The sequence below is a fragment of the Toxotes jaculatrix genome, chromosome 2 (genome assembly GCF_017976425.1).
Source record: "Toxotes jaculatrix isolate fToxJac2 chromosome 2, fToxJac2.pri, whole genome shotgun sequence".
In the NCBI taxonomy this organism is placed as follows: Eukaryota; Metazoa; Chordata; class Actinopteri; family Toxotidae; genus Toxotes; species Toxotes jaculatrix.
Genome location: NC_054395.1, coordinates 3,512,262 through 3,531,218, shown reverse-complemented (window position 1 = coordinate 3,531,218; position 18,957 = coordinate 3,512,262). Strand labels below are relative to the sequence as shown.

At 41.8% G+C, this 18,957-nt stretch overlaps 2 protein-coding genes across 2 annotated transcripts in view; both read left to right on the top strand.

Annotated features, from left to right (window-relative positions):
* The first annotated feature begins 846 nt into the window (after positions 1-846).
* Positions 847-7,442, top strand: si:ch211-218o21.4 (protein FAM107B). The gene is made up of 4 exons (XM_041062089.1): positions 847-889; positions 3,034-3,136; positions 5,904-6,045; positions 7,323-7,442. Exons 1-4 carry the CDS (start codon positions 847-849, stop codon positions 7,440-7,442), a joined length of 408 nt encoding a protein of 135 aa, XP_040918023.1.
* A 6,461-nt stretch (positions 7,443-13,903) lies between these two features.
* The window catches only part of LOC121192900 (voltage-gated potassium channel subunit beta-2-like), a 31,496-nt gene continuing 26,442 nt past the window's right edge, over positions 13,904-18,957 (top strand). Inside the window, exon 1 of the mRNA XM_041054884.1 lies at positions 13,904-13,954. Coding sequence (XP_040910818.1) covers positions 13,904-13,954 — 51 coding nt within the window. The remainder of the gene's footprint in view (positions 13,955-18,957) is intronic.

Sequence of the window (18,957 nt, the reverse complement as noted above, 5' to 3'; positions counted from 1 at the left end):
CTCTCATGAAGGACCAGTACAGCACAGGTAGGATTGAAACCTCTATTCATTTTCCCTTTAGCTCCTGATGCATTATCTGAAGTATGTAGGAGCTGTGTGGAAGTGGGACATTTTCTAATTGAAACATTCCTCCACTGGTGAGTAACCTCTTTAAATTCAACAAGCTCTTTAGACACATCTCACAGGATCATTTCTCGGGATATGAGAAATGTATAGAGACTCTATCATTTTTGAAACTGTTGTAACATGTCAGCAATTATATTATGACAGTAATTTTCTTTAAAGAAAAAGCAAAAAATCAATCAATAGAGCAACTTCAGTGCTGTTTGCAAATTCATACACTTACTAGTGTGTAAACGTGTGTCTTTCTTCTTAGTAGTTGAACTTTTGTTTATGCATCCATCATTTTCATCTCTGAACTGCTCTGTTACATACCCACCTGTTTACTGACAGGATAAATTATACATTTCGCCTTAAGCTGTTCCCACACCACTGTATGTCTGTCTGCCCTGCTCTTTGATTTAAATCTCCCTTCTCACGATGCACACTCTCTTCCAGCCCTCTGGTTTCTGCCTCCCTCCTCTTCAGCAGCTGCACAGCATGCAGAGGCACCTGGGGCTCCTCAGTAGGTCCTCAGGTGCCACCGTCCATCAAGTCTTTTCATGCACTGGGAACAACCTCTGTTGCCCCTTCCTTCCGTCTCCCACCACTTCAGAACCATCTCACCCCCCTGTCCAACTGAATACACCTCAGCTCTAGGCCATCATGTCCCTCGGTGGTTCATGTCCTAACAACAACAACAACAATCGCATACATATGGAGATCCAGCATGCCTCCTGTTGCAGGATGGTAAACAATGGTCATCCACAGAGCAGCAATCACAGAAAAGGTCAGTTCAGCCATAATTTCATTTATGGTATAATGACAGGACAACCATCAGAGGTGGGTCAGGATTGGAAAATACCTTCTATGGTGATGACTGTATATTTCAATACCTGGTATATTTATAGAACACAGGCTTCTTTAGCTTTCAAACAAATGGTTCAGATATCTACATCTGATATCTAATCCTAAGACTGAGTTGAAGGGATCAGTATCAAACTCATTTCTAGCTAGCTTAGCATAAAGCCCAGAAACAGCAAGGAAAATAGCTAACCTAGCTTTCTTCAAAGGTTGGTTTAGCCTTACGCCACTGAAAACCACTCATTACCCTGCTAATATCATCAGCTCACTCATTATTCAGAGAGGAAAGTATTACCATTACTTATGACTTTTTCATTGCTTTAAGATTTAAGCAGCCCTTAACTCTCACTGGTAAGGTATGATAGTACCACATTCATGAACAGCTTCACACAGTCTCTGCTACTGCACAGCCCGGTGAAACCGGCCAACTTTACTTGTTGAGGGGTTAGGAATGGGTTTCGATAGCTGTTTCCATTTTGGATCCGGTTCCAAGTTAACAAAATATATGGGGTTATTAAGCTCTGCTGTCAAAGAATCCCTCATTGGATCTTTCATTCACATTCTGTTTAGTCTCTTTTTCCTCTGTAGGCTATCTGACATATGATAGACAGATGTACACTCACCAAGCACTTTATGAGGAACAATGCACCAATACTAGGTAGTTTTGCTCTCATGGATCCACAAGGCGAAACCTTCCTTTGAGATTCAGCTCCATGTTGACGCAAGTCATCACATCATTCATGCTGCCAATCTCCTGTTCTGCCACATCCCAAAGGTGCTCTACTGGATTCAGGTCTGGAGACTGGAGAGGCCACTGAAGTTCACTGCAGTCACTAGTATGTTCATGAAACCATTTTGAGACTACTTTTGCTTTAAACCACCACCACCACCACCAGCCTGGACTAGTGACATAAGGCAGGTTGGGTCCATGGATTCATGCTGTTGATGCCAAATTCTGACCGTACCATCTGCACATGGTCTCTGTGGTTGTAGTCCATCCACCTCAAGGTTGTATGTTTTGTTCATTCTGAGATGCTTTTCTGCTCAGCATGGTTGTAAAGACTGGTTATCTGACATACCATAGCCTTTCTGTCAGCTCAAACCTCTCTCACTGACAAGGTGTTTCTGTCTTCAGAACTGCTGGTCACTGGATGGTTTTTGTATTTGGCACCAATATGAGTCAAAGTCTTTTTTGGGGAGGTCAGCGGTTTCCAAAAAACTCAAACCAGCAAACTAGCACCAACAATCATGCAATAGTCAAAGTCATTGAAATCCATTTTTTCTGGAGCTCCTGACCAGTATTTTTTAGGATTTTATGTATTGCACTGCTGCCATATGATTGGCTGATGGATTGGATGACAGCATGAATAAGCAGGTGTACAGGTGTTCCTGATAAAGTGTTTGGTTAGTGCATACAAACGTGTGACAACACTGCTGTCAACAACATACATGGTAGGCTGGCTTAAACAATCCAAAGTCATGGACATAACTGCAAAGTGAAAGGGGTCATGTCAAGTTTGTTTAAATATCTACCACCCAACATGTTAAAGTAAGAAAATGTAGCATTTTTGAGAACAGATCATTTTTGAGAGACATGTATCAGTGCAACAACTAGTTCACCTTCAGGTAATTTTAAGTGCGTTGTGCAAAAGACCAGTGATTTATTTCACTGATATTCACTGAATGATAAATATTTTATACATGTTGTTTTTTTTCTTGTGTAGCTGCAGCTTCAACTTATCTGGTGATTGGTCCATAAATCACAATTAAAATGACCAATTCTTTTGGGGTGTTTTTTTTAATTTAAAGAAGCTTGAGTCTTAAACATATCAAGCTAAATCTTTAGTTACACTAAACAGCTGATTTTTTTTGTCACTGTGCTGAGTGAAATAAAAACAGTACCTGTTTATAACAAACAGACGTCTTCATTCCTCACTACTTCTACTTAACATATTTGATAAAGGATTCGAAAGTACTGGGATTTCATAAAAACACTATTGAACCCTATCCCTATGAAGGATTTCATGCTGTTTTGATGTTTCTGACATGTTGATGTGATTTCTTTGTCAGATAATGGAGTCAGCACTGAAACCTGCTCAGGTAATTCAAACCCCATGAAGAATTTCAGGACTCACAATGAGCTACACAAGGAACTGCTGCTGGCCCACAAGAGGTAGGTCCTGCACAGGAGCAACAAAATGCTCACATCCCTTCTAATGTATGAATGACTGAACTCCCATATGATTTCATAACAAACAAGCATTACTCCTTTGAAGACATGAACAAAGGGCCATGAGACTACCTTATTTCAGTTTTTGTAAGAATTTATTCGCTTTTATTTTCCATCATCAAAACACAAGTAATGCTACTCTCCTCTGTCATTCTTCTCTAAAGCAACTCTCATTAGAAATACATGAGAGGCTCTTTCTCTCTCTCACAAACCTGCAATCATACACCTTCTCTCCATGCTGCTGCAGTCCTGTAGGCCATGGGAACCTGAAGCAGTGTAAAATGATATGTTAACAGGAGGACAGACCTGGCTCCACCATTGGCTTGTCCTGATATCAAACACTGTACCAGTGAAAGCACTGGATCTTTGTGTTGCATCTGTTAATCTGACCTCACAGGTCACACAAAATTCCAGCCAAGAAGAGTTTTCACCCGAATTTAAACATCAGTCTGTTTTAACATCTGGTCTGGGCTCTTTTGTGTGGAGTTAGCATGTTCTCCCTGTTCCTGCGTGGGTTCTCTCCGAGTACTCCGGCTTCCTCCCGCAATACCAAAAACATGGTTCCAGGTTTGAACCCTCAGGCATCAGATGATAGACAGATGTCTATCATCTGATGTGTAGCTGTGTATTCAGAGATATTCTGAATACACAGCTCTGCCACATGGTCCTGCCGCCAAAACTGGCATTGGACAGTTGATTTTCATTTTGGCACCAATGACGTGTCTGCCTTTTAAAAAGAAAAAGCTCCCTCTCGCCTCCTCATGTAATCTAATGATGATCTAATGTGGCATGACAAAATAATTGTTAGTTAACAAGTATTTTTTATTTAACTCTGGCAAAGTCAGGGGTTATATTTAAATTGGGCTGGAGCTCACTGGAGCTGAGCAGCTCCATCTCATTCAGTATCAACAGTACTGCCATCTCTCACACTATGCTGACGCATGTCTCCAAACTGAGAAAGGGGCTGTGCTCAATTTACGTAGCAACTTCATTCATTATTTAAATCTTCTGACGTGACAGGTGATCTTATGGTAGCCTTATTAACCTAAATGCTGGTGAGCTGCTGCAAACAGTTTCTACAGTGAAGGGAAGCAGGTCTAAATGCCTGCTCCTGTATTAGCAGGAAGCAGACACCCTCTCTAATTTTAAAATTAGGCTTAAAACCTTTTTATTTGACAAAGCTTATAATTAGTTGTAGTTACAGTTTTAGTTATTATGACTAAACCTATAGCTCCTCGAACCCACTCTCACATTTATTAGCCTTTATTACATGTCATTAACTCTGTGTCCTCTCTCCCCCGTAGTCCTGTGCTTGTTTCTCTCTGGTCTCTCTTTCTCTGTACCTGTCTGCAGGTACCTCTGGCTCCAGAGCTGCATGTTCTCTGTCTGTGGTCCTGGCTCCACCCACCTGCTGCTGTTTATTGTCTACAATTGTCAGTTTCTAACACATTACTATGTTCAGTGTCCACTCTGCTTAAGATACATTTTGTATTAATATTCAGACTGTAATTTAAATGATTACCAATTATTACAGTTTTCTGCTTCTGTGCTGTTTCTGTTTCCTATCATAACTGTAATCTGCTGAGCACACAGTATCCACTAACTGTTCTGTAATCTGAATGCTGGCCCTCTAACATTGTTCACTGCCAACCCTGTTTGATGCTGCATGTCCTTCTCCTCCTCTCCTCCATTCCCAGCTGTCCTATCTTCCTCCTTTTCCTCCTTTCACCCAGCCCGGCCATCGGCAGGAGGGTCCCCCATCTGAGCCAGGTTCTGCTCAAGGTTTCTTCCTGTTAAAAGGGAGTTTTTTCTTGCCACTGTTGCCTTAAGTGCTTGCTCTGGGGTCAGGCTTTGGGTATCTGTGAAGTGCTTTGAGACAATTTTGATTGTGGAGGCGCTATATAAATAGAATAGAATAGAATTGAATTGAATTGAATTGAATTGAATGTCACAGTCTGGGTCTTGTTGTTGACCATGTTCATCCCTTTGTGGCCAGACTTTACCATCTTCCAATGGCTACTTCCAGCAGGATAATGAAAAAAACTGGATTCATGAACATGACAGTGAGTTCAGTGAACTTCAGTGGGCTTTCCAGTCTCCAGACCTGAATCCAGTAGAACACCTTGGGGATGTGGTAGAACTGTTTTTGTTCCCAATTGTGCTTTTATATTTATTTTAAACTTCATGGTGCCTGATCCGTAAGGCTGGGTTGTTTTGTTGGTGGTGCTTTTCATTTGATATTTTTCTCAGGTGTTTTCTGATCACCTTGGATTCTTGATCAAGCCATGTTTTGTCTTTTATCAGGTTTCAAGGAAGATCTGTTGTGTCTCCTTACAGTTCTTATAGCGGGGGGCTCATCCTGGGGTGGTGATAAGGAGTAGGAGGTCTGGGATGGTCTGTAAAGCTCCAGATAGAAAAGTCCATATCTTTTTGAGGCAAATAACCTCACCCTCTCTTTGCATAGATGGAGTCAAAGTGGACATTGGGTAAGGGAGTACATCCTCTTCTGATCTTCATATGCATGTCATAGATGACATGAGGAGTGGTGTCCGTTCTAGGCAGTACGGTAGAGACCACAGCTCCCTACTGATTTGTTCTGCCATCTTCCTCATTGCCTCAGCAGTGTACTTACGGGCGCTGTGTGACCACCTGTCATTTGACTTTTCTGTCATGTCTAACTCCAGCTGTCTCTCTCCCTCTATGGACAAAGGGGTCTGGCACTGAGCAGCAGATCAGAACTCCAGCAGGTGCTGGAGAGGAGGAAGAGGGTGCAGAGTGACCAAGAAGAGGAGGGACCGAGCAGAAGTCCTCTGGAGGACGTGCTGCTGAGACGCCAGCAGAAACAACTGGAGGTAACAGATCCTGTTTATAGGTTTTAAAGTTTTCAGTAATGGCAGAAAAGGCTTAATTTAATCTTTTTATTCAAAATGAAATTACAGTCATTCAAAGTCTCAACAGAACTGCCGTAAGGGATCAAAGAAAACATCAAAATACAGCTGCAAGTTGCTGTAAGAGCCCAAGGCCATAAGGCAACTGTTAATAAAAAGGTACTTGAAATATTGCAGTTTGATCCTATACACATGACCAGCAGTAAGGCAGGTTTCAGAGCTTAGTTTAGCACAGGTTTACTGCGCCATTGTCACGTAGCAGAAAAGCTTCACTGTTTACTGTTTACAAACCTGGTGGCCCTGTCTGGCCGCTCAAAGTCCACCATACTAAAGAAGAAGAAGAAGATTGTCATTGTCTGGTAAAAACAATGAAAGCTCTCTAGTTCAGCCGCAATAAAAATAAAATAAAAAACAAAAGCTACAGCAGCAACACACAAGAAAATCTGTAATATATACAAGAAAGAGCACACAGCAGCTCATACATGAATATAATTAAATAACAGTGTGAGTTAAAATGGCATTGATATAGAATAGTACTGGTGTGTACTAGTGTCACAGAATGATCAAAAGTCGTGCAAATTTGTCTTTAAAGTGCAGGTGGACAAGGGAATAGGGATTGCACTATGGTCTATGGGGGAGAGGGCTGGTGGTGTGAGGGATTTAACAGCCTGAGGGTGGAAGCTGTTTTTCAGTCTGTTGGTTCTGGATTTGATAAGTCTGTATCTTTTTCCCAGAAGGAAAAGAAAGAAAGAATGATTTTAATGTTTTTAAGGTGATGTTGTACAATTCTGAGGATGCTCAGAACACAAAATAAAATTTGAATCCAGTGAAGGTTGCATTCAGTTAGTCGTGAACAGCTGTCACCTTGTTCTGTGCCCTGAAAAGTCTGCAAGGAAAATCTGGCTACCATCACCACATCTCAAGGATTGGCGCCATTTTCTTTAGGAAATCAAATTAAAAGTATTAGTATCACAAATTGAGAAGAACCACATGCAGAAAAAAAGTCTCTTTTATTCAGGGTGCAGCCTCTCAAATGCTGCATGCATGTTTACTCTAGTCATGACAGAGTATGTAAGCATGGTAAGCCTTTGAAAACTGTATTAACTGTCTAAATAGAGCTCATGCTTTGCAAATGATGAGTCTCATAAAGTCATACATTTTTATCTCTTGTCTCTGAGTAATCATTTTTGGCATCTTTACATGAAAATATAGAGCCAACGCTTCTCTTCTTCTCTGGTCAGAGGGAGAAGGAACAAGAGGAGAAGGGACGAGAGGAAGCCCAGCTTTTGGAGTTTGTTAGAGTCCGACAGAACCTCAGAAAGATCCACTCGGTGATCCACAACAAGGCCGCGAATTTCTGAGATGCTGCAGAAGAATGCACCTGAAATGTCTAATGAACTCTGGTCTAATCTAAGTTTATTCAACATCTACTGCCCCTAACGTCGAGAGGAACAAGATGGTTTATGCTAAAGGACAATTAATAAGTATAGATGGATTTAATACTGATTTTTTTTTTTTAAAGATTAACATAAACATGGTTATGGGGACAGTTTGCTTTTTGAGCTGTGCAAAGAAATGGCATCTGCTACTTCAAATATCTGTAAGTATTTTAGCTTGATATAGTAGTTGTTATTTATCAATAGCATGTTGTGAAAACCAATACGGTCTCCTTTGGTCTCAGTGTCAGTATTGAGAAAAATTTAACACTTTTTATTTATTAAAACACTGATATTTTCTATTCAAATGCCAGAGTGAGACATACTTTGAAATTACACTTTAGGTTAGGTGCTTTGTGTTTATCCGCAACTACCACAGTATCACAATACTAACCTCTGGAAAATATGACAAGCTAATGAAAATAAATGAGGTTTCATATAAAGCAACAGGAGTCACATTCAGTTTCTTTCTAGTTTCTGCACATTCGTTTGCTGAATCAAACCAGACACAGGCACAAACACTGGCAGCAAATAGTTGTTGGAGACCACAGGCATGGCTGGGCGCGATGGACTCACAATGATCAAAAATGTGTATTAAATGATCTACAAGAAATATAAGATTTACAATTGTGTGTTCCAATCCACAAACAAACATGACATATAAACAACTTTAAAAATATGCACATGACAAAGTGAGTAAATATGAATATTTTACATGAAAAAAAATTAACTTCAGCTTAACAGATCTGATCATTTTTGTTTCTGAAACGCTTCCTGTGTAAACAAACATCTATAAATGTTTGTGACATTCCTCTGTATTTATTTACAGATTGTTAAATGTGTGTGTATGTGGATCACCTGATATGCACACATCCAGTTACTTTTGCAGAAAAAAAGAGCTGATCACATAAAGAAGTACTGCATGCTTAAAAATGAACCTTTTATGAAATCCATGATTTTGACTCAGAAGAAAATTCAGGCTTTCTACAGTCCCCTGATGGCTCATGACTCACAACTCCAGACTTGCAAACTGGTCGTGGAGGGTGAAAGCCTCCCTGCAGGAGTTGCCACTGGTGAGTGAATTTCAGATGTCATCCATTGAGTCCCAAAGTAACAAAATAATTCAAATAAAACAACTGTAAGGATCAAACAAAAGGTATCAAAGCAATGCAAAACCTGACTTGGCAAGGGATTAAACATGAAATAGGCACCGGTTCACTGACAGTACGACAAGACAAGCTGGCACAGGACAAAGGGCAATGCAAACAACATATACACACAAGGTAATGGGAAACAGGTCAAAGCAATCAGGGCGGGGAAGACAATCAGACCAGGAGGCAAACACAAGGGGAAGAGGCAAGTTACCTGAAATGAGAGGAGAGTAGATTTAAAAATAAAACCAGAAGCCACAAGACAACATAGACACAAGACAACAACATAACACGATTTTCTGAATATGACACAGTGAGCTTACTGGGATACATAACAAATAAAAAAAAGTTTGTTCCTTTCTGATTAGCCTCATATTACAGTGAAATGTGCAAAATGAAGAAATAAAATGCAGAGGAAAAAAGTATCTCACAGTTTCACACACATTTGCATAATGGTGGAACACTCTTGGGTTCTATCCCTTAGAGGCTGCTCGGAATGATGGTTTGAGATCCTCATTTTCATCCAGACACATGTTCAACATGTTCAACACTAGTGTTTTTGTGTTCAGGTTGGCGTAAAGAGTTTTAGTTTGATAAACAATTGTGTTACACATTACTGATGCCAAAGATGATTACTGCTTTGATAACTGGATGTTTGAACATTTCCTCGGCTATTATTCTGGTTCTTCTTAAGTCGTAATTCCACATTAAATTTTTGTTGGCATATTGGGATTAAAGCAAGGGTGGGAATGCTGGTGCAGTGGTTAGCACTGTCGCCTCACAGCAAGAAGGTTCTGGGTTCAAATCAGTTGTCTGGGGCTTTTCTGTGATATACTGGTGACCTGTTACCCAAAGTCGTCTGTGACCCTTAAGACAATAAGTGATATAGAGAATGGATGATAACACAGAAGAAAAAAAAAACATAAAGTTTTACCAAGATGGCGGCGCGAACGGACGCAGCGGCCCCTCTCTCTCTAACTTTGTGTAATTGTGTGTGCAATTGTGTATGTACGAGCGCACTCTGCGCACTTTGTTTACGTTCGTGTACGTCGCTTTCGTCTAGAAAACGTTACAGCCGCCATCGACTTTTGGAACTCAGGAAAACACAAACAAACTACTGTCTCGATCAAGCACTGTCTGAGGAACTCAAGAGCCTCGGATTACTCCGCCGGCCCGATCGATCAACGGCCTCGCCTGCTGCTTCCCACCGTGAGAGGAGACGTCGGAAGCGGTGTGAAAGAAAGCAGAAGCGGGGCAAGCGAGGAGGCATCCAGGCTAGGCTAGCAGCTAGCCCACACAGACCAGCGATACCATCACTGATCCTAGCCAATGTAAGATCACTGGATAATAAGATGGACCACATAAAACTCCTTAGATCTGCACAGCGTGATGTGAGGGACTGCTGTGTTTCCATTTTTACGGAAACATGGCTGAATGACAACATCCCGGACTCTGCTATCAAGCTAGCTGGACTAACATGCTACCGCGCCGACCGTGTCCCTGTGGAGGGAGGTAAGACTCGCGGCGGGGGAGTCTGTGTTTACATCAGCGACGCATGGTGTCGGAATGTTGTTGTTGTGCATAAACATTGTTCGCCACGGGTGGAGTTTGTCATCTTGAAGTGCAGGCCCTTCTATCTACCGAGGGAATTTACAGCGGTTCTGCTGGTCGCTGTTTACATTCCCCCCACCGCTAACACCAGAGAGAAGAGCGAAGCACTCGGCCCACTCTACCAGGCCATCAACGAACAACAGACTGCACACCCAGACGGGTTTATCATAACAGCTGGGGACTTCAACCACGCAGACTTAAAGGTTTTTCTGCCTCAGTTACATCAGCATGTTGACTTCCCTACCAGGGAAAACAACACACTGGACTTTGTCTACACAAACCACAAAGGAGCATACAAGGCCTCCCCCCTCCCCCACCTGGGTCTCTCAGACCACATCACCATCCTGCTGAGACCTGCGTACAGACCAAAGGTGAGAGTCATCAGACCAACCCAAAGAGAGGTACGTGTGTGGCCAGAGGAGGCCTGCTCAGCACTGAAAGACTGTTTCCACACAACGGACTGGGATATTTTCAAACAGGCTGCTACAAACAATAACCACACAGACATTGAAGAATACACCGATGCTGTCACTGCATACATCACAAAGTGCATTGACGATGTCACCCACAGAAAAACCATTACCATCCGAGCTAACCAGAAACCATGGTTGACAGGCGAGGTCCACAGGCTCCTGAGGGCTCGGGGCTCAGCCTTCAGGGCTGGGGACGCTGCAGGGCTAGCAACAGCCAGAGCCAACCTGTCCCGTGGAATCAAAGTAGCAAAACAACAATACAGCAAGAAAATAACCAGCCACTTCAGTAACACCAGGGACACACAAAGCCTGTGGAGAGGCATTCGAACCCTCACTGACTACAACCCCCCCCCACAAACCTGTGACAGTGACATCTCACTGCTGAACAGCCTCAACGACTTCTTTGGGCACTTTGAGACACAGAACACCACACCAGCACAGAAATCATCACCTCCTCCGGAGGAGCAGGCTGTGTCCTTATCTTCAGCCAGTGTGAGGAAGGTCCTTTCTAGGATCAACCCACGCAAGGCAGCTGGACCGGACAACATACCTGGTCGGGTCCTAAAGGACTGTGCTGAGGAGCTCAAGGATGTCTTAACTGACATTTTCAACATCTCCCTGAGCCAAGCGGTCGTCCCCAAGTGTTTCAAGGCCACCACAATAATACCGGTACCAAAGAAACCACACCCGTCCAGCCACAATGACTACCGGCCCGTAGCACTGACACCCATCATAATGAAGTGCTTCGAGCGGCTGGTTATGCAGACCATCAAATCCGTCCTCCCCCCAACCCATGACCCGTTTCAGTTTGCATACAGGACCAACAGGTCTACTGAGGATGCCATCGTAGCCGCACTCCACCCAGCCCTCACCCACCTTGACTCCAAAGACTCTTATGTGCGAATGCTGTTTCTAGATTTTAGCTCAGCATTTAATACAATCATCCCCCAGCAGCTAACACACAAATTGGGATGCCTGGGAGTCAAGACCTCTCTGTGTAACTGGGTGCTGGACTTTTTATCAGAGAGACCACAAAAGGTAAGGGCTGGCAGCAAAACCTCCAGGACCATCATGCTGAGCACAGGGGCTCCACAAGGTTGTGTACTCAGCCTGCTACTCTTCACCCTGCTGACTCACGACTGCGTACCCAGCCACAACACCAACCACATCATCAAGTTTGCGGACGACACGACCGTGGTGGGCCTCATCACCAACCAGGATGAGGCAAACTACAGGACTGAGGTGAGCCAACTGGTCCAGTGGTGCAAGGATAACAATCTCTTCCTCAACGTGGGAAAGACCAAAGAGATGGTTATCGACTTCAGGAGAAGGCCTTCACAGCATCCCCCACTGACCATCGACGGCGCTGCAGTGGAGAGGGTGAACAGCACCAAGTTCCTGGGGGTGCACATTTCTGAGGACTTCTCCTGGACAATAAACACAACACAGCTGGCCAAGAAAGCTCAAAAACGCCTCTACTTCCTCCGCAAACTGAGAAGAGCCCATGTCCCACCTCCCATCATGTGCTCTTTCTACCGGGGCACCATTGAGAGCATCATCACTGGCTGCATCACTGTGTGGTACAGAGGCTGCACTGCCTCCTGCCGAAAGACACTGCAACGCATAGTGAATGCAGCCAGCAAGATCATCGGTGTCCCTCTGTTGCCCCTCACAGACATTTATAACACACGCATCACCCGCAGAGCCATCAACATTGTGAAAGACAACTCACACCCCTCACACCCCCACTTCAGCCTCCTGCCTTCAGGGAGACGGTTCCGATGCCTCCGGGCCCGCTCCACAAGACTGTCCAACAGCTTCATCCACCAGGCTGTCAGGACACTGAACTCTGTACACTACCTCCCCCCCCTGCCCCCCGCCCCTGGACTCCAACTCTGCTGACCCCCACCCCCCACCCCCACTGCCACCTGGACTCTGTAACTAAGACAATCTTTTGGCCAACTTGCACATAACCATTTGCACTATTCAGCAATCTGCAATTTTCATATTCATATTTATATGTATACATATATATATATATATATTTGTTTTCCATATATTTCTTTACTATATATTTATATTGTAGTGAAAGTTTGTTTATTTAGCTGGTTTTATTTAAATTGTTTATTTATATTGTAAAACACACATTGTTGAGAGAAGAAACAACATTTCGATTCCCCTGTATGTCTGACATATGGTGAATTGACAATAAAAGCCTTTGAATCCTTTGAATCCTTTGTGCAAATAAATGCTCTTGCTGCTCAAAACTAGGTTGTATCGTAAGGTGGGTTAAACTGAATTCTGTGGGGGACACCAGTAGGGATACATTCACTTCCTCATGTAACATGAAATTGCTCCAAGATTCGTGACTGTCTATGCTAGCCCCTGCACAACTGTCTGCTCCTACCTAGCCTCTACTTCTTGTTGTGTAAAATATTCCGGCTGGGGGGAGCCGGGCAGAAATCAAGGATACATGAACTGACTGATGTCAAATTTAAATCCATAACGGTGACATTATTTTTATTTTTGTGATATTCTCACGCATTCTACTTCCAGTGGAAATTAGTCTTGTTTTTTTTTTTTTTTTTTACAAAACACAAAAACTGAGAAACTCTCCATAGACCTTTGAGGAGTTGCCATGAAGAACCCTACGAGGAGTACAAAAGACAAGATCATTTGAGATTGTTAGGAATATTGATTCAGCCACACCTTGACTTTGGCAGGAACACGTCCCCATCATGCATGCCCAAGTCTATAGCTATCACACCTTGTACTCCAATAGTACTAGTGGTAGTAGTCCTTTTAATAAACACACAGAGAGATTGTCTTAAAAAGACACATCACTGTTGGAACAGGCAGAATGATGGGGCTTTACCATGCTTTCTGCTGTTACAATCCCAAGCTTTTAGTGCAGATGCTAGTTTTAGTGCCAAGATAAATAATTTACTTGTGAGATTATTTTCTGTCCTCTGCAGTGCAGACGGGGTTGCTGATAGGAGCTCTTTGTGTGCCGTGTGACCAAGAAGGAGGGAGTGGATAGCCATATTAACTCCTCCACCAACTACATTCAAAGCAATCCAGAACCAGCTCTGGTTGGCTTTATATTGAGCAGAATACATACTGCTTTATCTGGTCATCACCAAGATCTGTCATGAGCAGTGTAGTCCAGAACCCCTACATCGGCCGAACACCAACCACTCGGGTAAGTAGCTACTTAGTGGCTAAGATAGACTGATTGATGATGGGACAAAAGGAATGATGTTGTATGAATATGCTAGCAAAGGAGTAAGACATGAAAATGTACCTACATTCATAGTGAAACAGGGAAGATCGTGGTGGACCAAGATAATCTGACATCTGATTCTCGAATGCCTTTTTTTTGTTGTTTGTGTTGTTCTCTTTCTTGAGACACCACTGTTCTTGTGTTCAGTCATAGTGAAAGAAGCTGGACGATGTGTTCCATCATCGTCATCAGGATACAGAAAGGATGAATTTAAATTATTGAGTGGCTGGGGATTTTCTGATATAGGTACTGTAGCAGGCCAGAAAAATGTGCAGAGCAGAGATTGTGCTCTTGATTTATATGCATGTGTGAGGATGTCATCAAGGTTGTTATACAGCTGTATTTGTGGGTTTATGAGCTTATGAACATCTATTGTAGTGTATCTTAACAATACATACCACTTCGCTTAGGCTTATAATGTTGGAGCATAATTAATAGGTAATACTGTCTGCATCAGTGACCCCAGCACTCCATATGCTACTGCATGATTCATAGATTAGAGGAAAAGTTACATTAAAACAGATCAAAGAATGTTGTCATGCATCTCCCCTTCTCTCCATATGCATGCGTCTTCTCTCCTGCATGTCCATGTGTGCACTCTTTCTCTTTGCTGAGTCACTTATATAATGTTTAAACAGAACTGAATTTGTACTGAGCCGCCAAACTCCAAATTTTAGAACAACCTCTAATTTCCAGATCTACTTTATAAACAAGGGCTGTGATCAAATCATACATCTTATTACTGGTTATGGGCTGAAATAATGTGATGAAATCATCATGCAATCAGCACTGTACAGATGACTTATTTCACTATTAAGTTCAATGTAATAGTCACACAGGGAGAAAGACAAACAGGGGACAAACAAGAAACACAGGAGATGGAAAAACAGCAGAATCACTAGAAATGAGGGAGAGTTACTGCAATGACAGTCACAAATGGGGTTAAAGGTCATGTCATGTCATCATCTGCCGCTTATCTGGGTCTAGGCCCATGTCGCGGGGGTGACTGCCGCCCAGTCCACAATGCATCAAAGTCCTACGGCACCTCCCACGGGTGGTGGGCCCATGGGAGGTGGTGCCACCTGGAGTGGGTCTCAAACCCAGAGAGACTGAGTCTCGTGCTCCACCAGCTGAGCAAACCGGGCAGCTGGGGTTAAAGGTGATATATAATATTTATGGGAAATGTGAAAAACTGTGTGTACTATAATGTAATTATAATGTAAATGTAATTGTAATGTAACCTTTATTAAAGTCAAGTTAATTTGTACAGACCAAAATCACATATAATGTAATTCTAGAGATACATTTCCCAGAAATGGTATCTAAATAATTAAAATTAATTAAAATTAATTAAAATAAAATTACAAGATAATATGCTTCGTCTCATGCATCCAGTGCAGCCAGTTTTATTAAATAAGCACTTACTGAAGAAAGTATAGTCACATATCTTATACTAATACTTGTATATTTGGCCCCATTTTCTACACTGTTCTAATTGTAATAATATAACGATATAATAATAACAATAATAAGAAGGCACTGTATAAATAATACTTTTGCTGTTTACCTCCAAAAAATCAAGTACACCCTCTCCCCAGCCCCAGCCCCAGTATATTTTCTTTCAGCCTTCAAATATGGCCAAGAGCAGCACTTGGTGATGGAAAAACAGGTAGAAACCTTGAACAGAACTTGGCCCAGACTGACTGAGAGAGAGAGAGAGACAGAGAGACAATACTAAAACTATTTTAATTTGGGAGGTAAGGTCAAGTTAGATACTTACTTCCTAGCTGTACAACATGGCCAAATGCAAGTATAAACATCAATATACTGAACCTGTTTTTATTTAATTTATATCAAGTACTCGTTTCTTCTACATTTTTCAGAAAAGTAAATAAATGTTTTATGATCCTGTTGTTAGTATTAACACAGCGTGCTGCAACTGGGTCAGACAGCTCAGTGAGTGGCAGCAGTTAATGTTGCTTCTTGCTGAAGCACCGAAGAAGTTAGTGCTGTCTCATTTCTACCTTTTGCTCATATCATTTCAGAAGAGCTCTGCAAGACAAATATCCCAGAGTTCTGTTTCTGGCTTCTTCTGTGTGATGTTTTTTTTTTTTTTTAATAATCTTTTTATTATTTTGAGCAGTGTAAAAAACAACAACAACAATGGAATGACTATGGACATTCCAATGAACTATACCCTTCTCAAACCCCAGCCCACCCTTCCTTGTGTGACCGTGCAGGATTCACATAGCATAAAAAAGCATGAAAATACATGAATAAATACAAATACAAATAGCAGCTGGGCAAAAATGATAATAACAAGAGTTTAAAAGTATCAAAAGTTGTGATGCCAATAACATATGAACCACAGTGCATGGAGAGTGCTTATGTGTGTGTGACTTAACTAAGATACCTGCAGTCACTTTGATTACTGGAGTGAACATACTACATCCACGGGTCATTACATCCTACCTAAATGTACTTTTTTGTATCTTTTATTTTTGAATGCAGGCTTTGGACACAGCAGCTGACTTCTTCCAGATGCCTGTTGACATTCCCACACTCAAGCTTAATATATTGTACATGAGTATGGTGTGTGTATGAGTGTGAGTATATAATGTAACAATTTCACAAAACATTATGGAATATTTTATGCATTTATTTTACAGAACTGTAAGCAAGAAAGACCCCTCCAAAAAAAAAAAAAATGAATCATCATCATAGTAACTGTCAAAATAACTGCAGTATGATTTATATGGATGTATGTACAGTACCAGTCAAATGTTTGGACACACCTTCTCATTCAATGGTTTTCCTTTATTTTTATTACTTTCTACATTGTAGATTCATACTGAAGACATCAAAACTATGAAGGAACACATATGGAATTATGTAGTTAACAAAAAAAGAATTAACAGAATATGTTTTATATTTTAGATTCTTCAAAGTAGCCACCTTTTGCTGTGATGACAGCTTTGCACACTCTTGACATTCTCTCAATCAGTTTCATGAGGTAGTCACCTGGAATGGTTTTCCAACAGTCTGCAAGGAGTTCCCAGAGGTGCTGAGTACTTGTTTGATGTTTTGCCTTCACTTTGCGGTCCAACTCATCCCAAACCATCTCAGTTGGGTTTAGGTCAGGTGATTGTGGAGGCCAGGTCATCTGACGCAGCACTCCATCGCTCTCCTTCTTGGTCAAATAGCCCTCACACAGCCTGATGTTGAGATGTGTCTCCTACTTGAACTGTGTGAAGCATTTATGTGGGCTCCAATCAGAGGTGCTGTTAATTTGCGGTTTCTGAGGCTGGTAACTCTGATGAACTTATACTCTGCAGCAGAGGTAACTCTAGTCTTCGTTTCCTGGGACGGTCCTCATGAGAGGCAGTTTCATCATAGCATTTGATTGTTTTTGCGACTGTACTTGAGAATACTTTCAAAGTTCTTGAAATCAAGAAATTCAACTGAAAACCATTCCAGGTGACTACCTCATGAAACCGATGGCTTTGGCATGTGATTTTTGTGGAGCCCTCCAGTACTAAAAGCTAGGGATGTAGATTAATGCAAAGGACAACTCATTTTAATGAGACTCTGCTGGACAATGAATGGTCACCCTCATCCCTAAAGATTGGTTGTTTTCATTTCTGTCTGTGTCCATTTGTTAACTTAATTGAATTGAAACCATCTCTGACATCAGTGCACTAGTGCCAACAAACAAAGAACAAGCAGACCTGTCCTGAACCAGAATGGGCCAACCGTGCAAGGGTTCCCACACTGTAAGAACTGAGTGGAGTGCAGGTAGAAAGCTAGCCAAGCTCACATGCATTTCTGGATTCTTTGATGTTTTTCCAAGGTAGAGTATTACAAGTTACAATTTTAGGGCTTTGGCTGGCCATGTCTTTACGGTAGAAAAACTGAATGATCAGTTTTTCCTTACTTGTGGGGATTCCTTGTAATCTTTGCCTCCAACCATAGTCCTGACATAGTTTTGGTGAGTGGTGTCTAATCTACAGATGATCAAATCATGTTATCGTCTTTTTCATGTTATCTATTCTCCGTTTCAGGTCTTCAATTTTCTAATCTCTCTTTTATTAGGACTTTGAACTGCTCCACCTCTTCCTTGAGCTCAATTAAATTTGTTTGTTGTTCAGTCACTTTGCTAATCTCCTGCACCATGAAGTTTAGAGATTTTTTTTTTCTTCTCCAGGTTTTCTTATTCTTATTCTCCTATTCTTATTTTACTACTGTTTGGAGTCAAGTTAAAAGACTGTTTCCTAAAAATGGGAAAGAATGACTTTCAGCAGAAACAAAAAACACAAACCTCCCCTGTCCTGAAGTCCCTTCCCTACCTAATATTTTTGTACAATCACTAACCATAAAATAACACTTCCCAAGACAGATGGAGTATCTGGTAAGCATTCAACATGACTATATGCATCATTTACAGATGACAAAGTTGCATAAACTGAGCTGTCTATTGCTCTTCCAGTTGAACAGCAGCAATGTTACATTGATTATCTAAGCCTATACTCACTGTGCTATCTTCTCTTACCTGACACTCAAAAACAATTTAGCAGAGATTCTTAAGTTAACTGTGAGACTTTTAATTCTTCCTTGAGCCAGCCAGTGGTGTGTCTACCCGCAGAGAATCATCCTCATGCATGGCACAGTTTTATAGATGTCCACCCAGATGTCCACCCAGGCAGCTTGTATGTGAGAATGGATCTCTCACTATTTCAGACAGCGTCATCATATGCGTGTGTGCATGTTCATCTTTTCATTCACACAGACAAACAGCAAGGCACATCTGTCTGTCACATACAATACGTCACTCACCTATAAATTACTTAGTGTTTGTGCTTCAATAATGCAGACAGCAGAGACAGAGCAGAGACAATGAAATGGTTGTGACTATGTTTCAAGCC

Coding starts and splice junctions, on each gene's coding strand:
- si:ch211-218o21.4 (XM_041062089.1), top strand. CDS start 847: ATGGTAAACAATGGTCATCCACAGAGCAGCAATCACAGAAAAG. Junction 3,137..5,903: donor CTGCTGCTGGCCCACAAGAG/GTAGGTCCTGCA, acceptor CTATGGACAAAG/GGGTCTGGCACTGAGCAGCA. Junction 6,046..7,322: donor GCCAGCAGAAACAACTGGAG/GTAACAGATCCT, acceptor TTCTCTGGTCAG/AGGGAGAAGGAACAAGAGGA.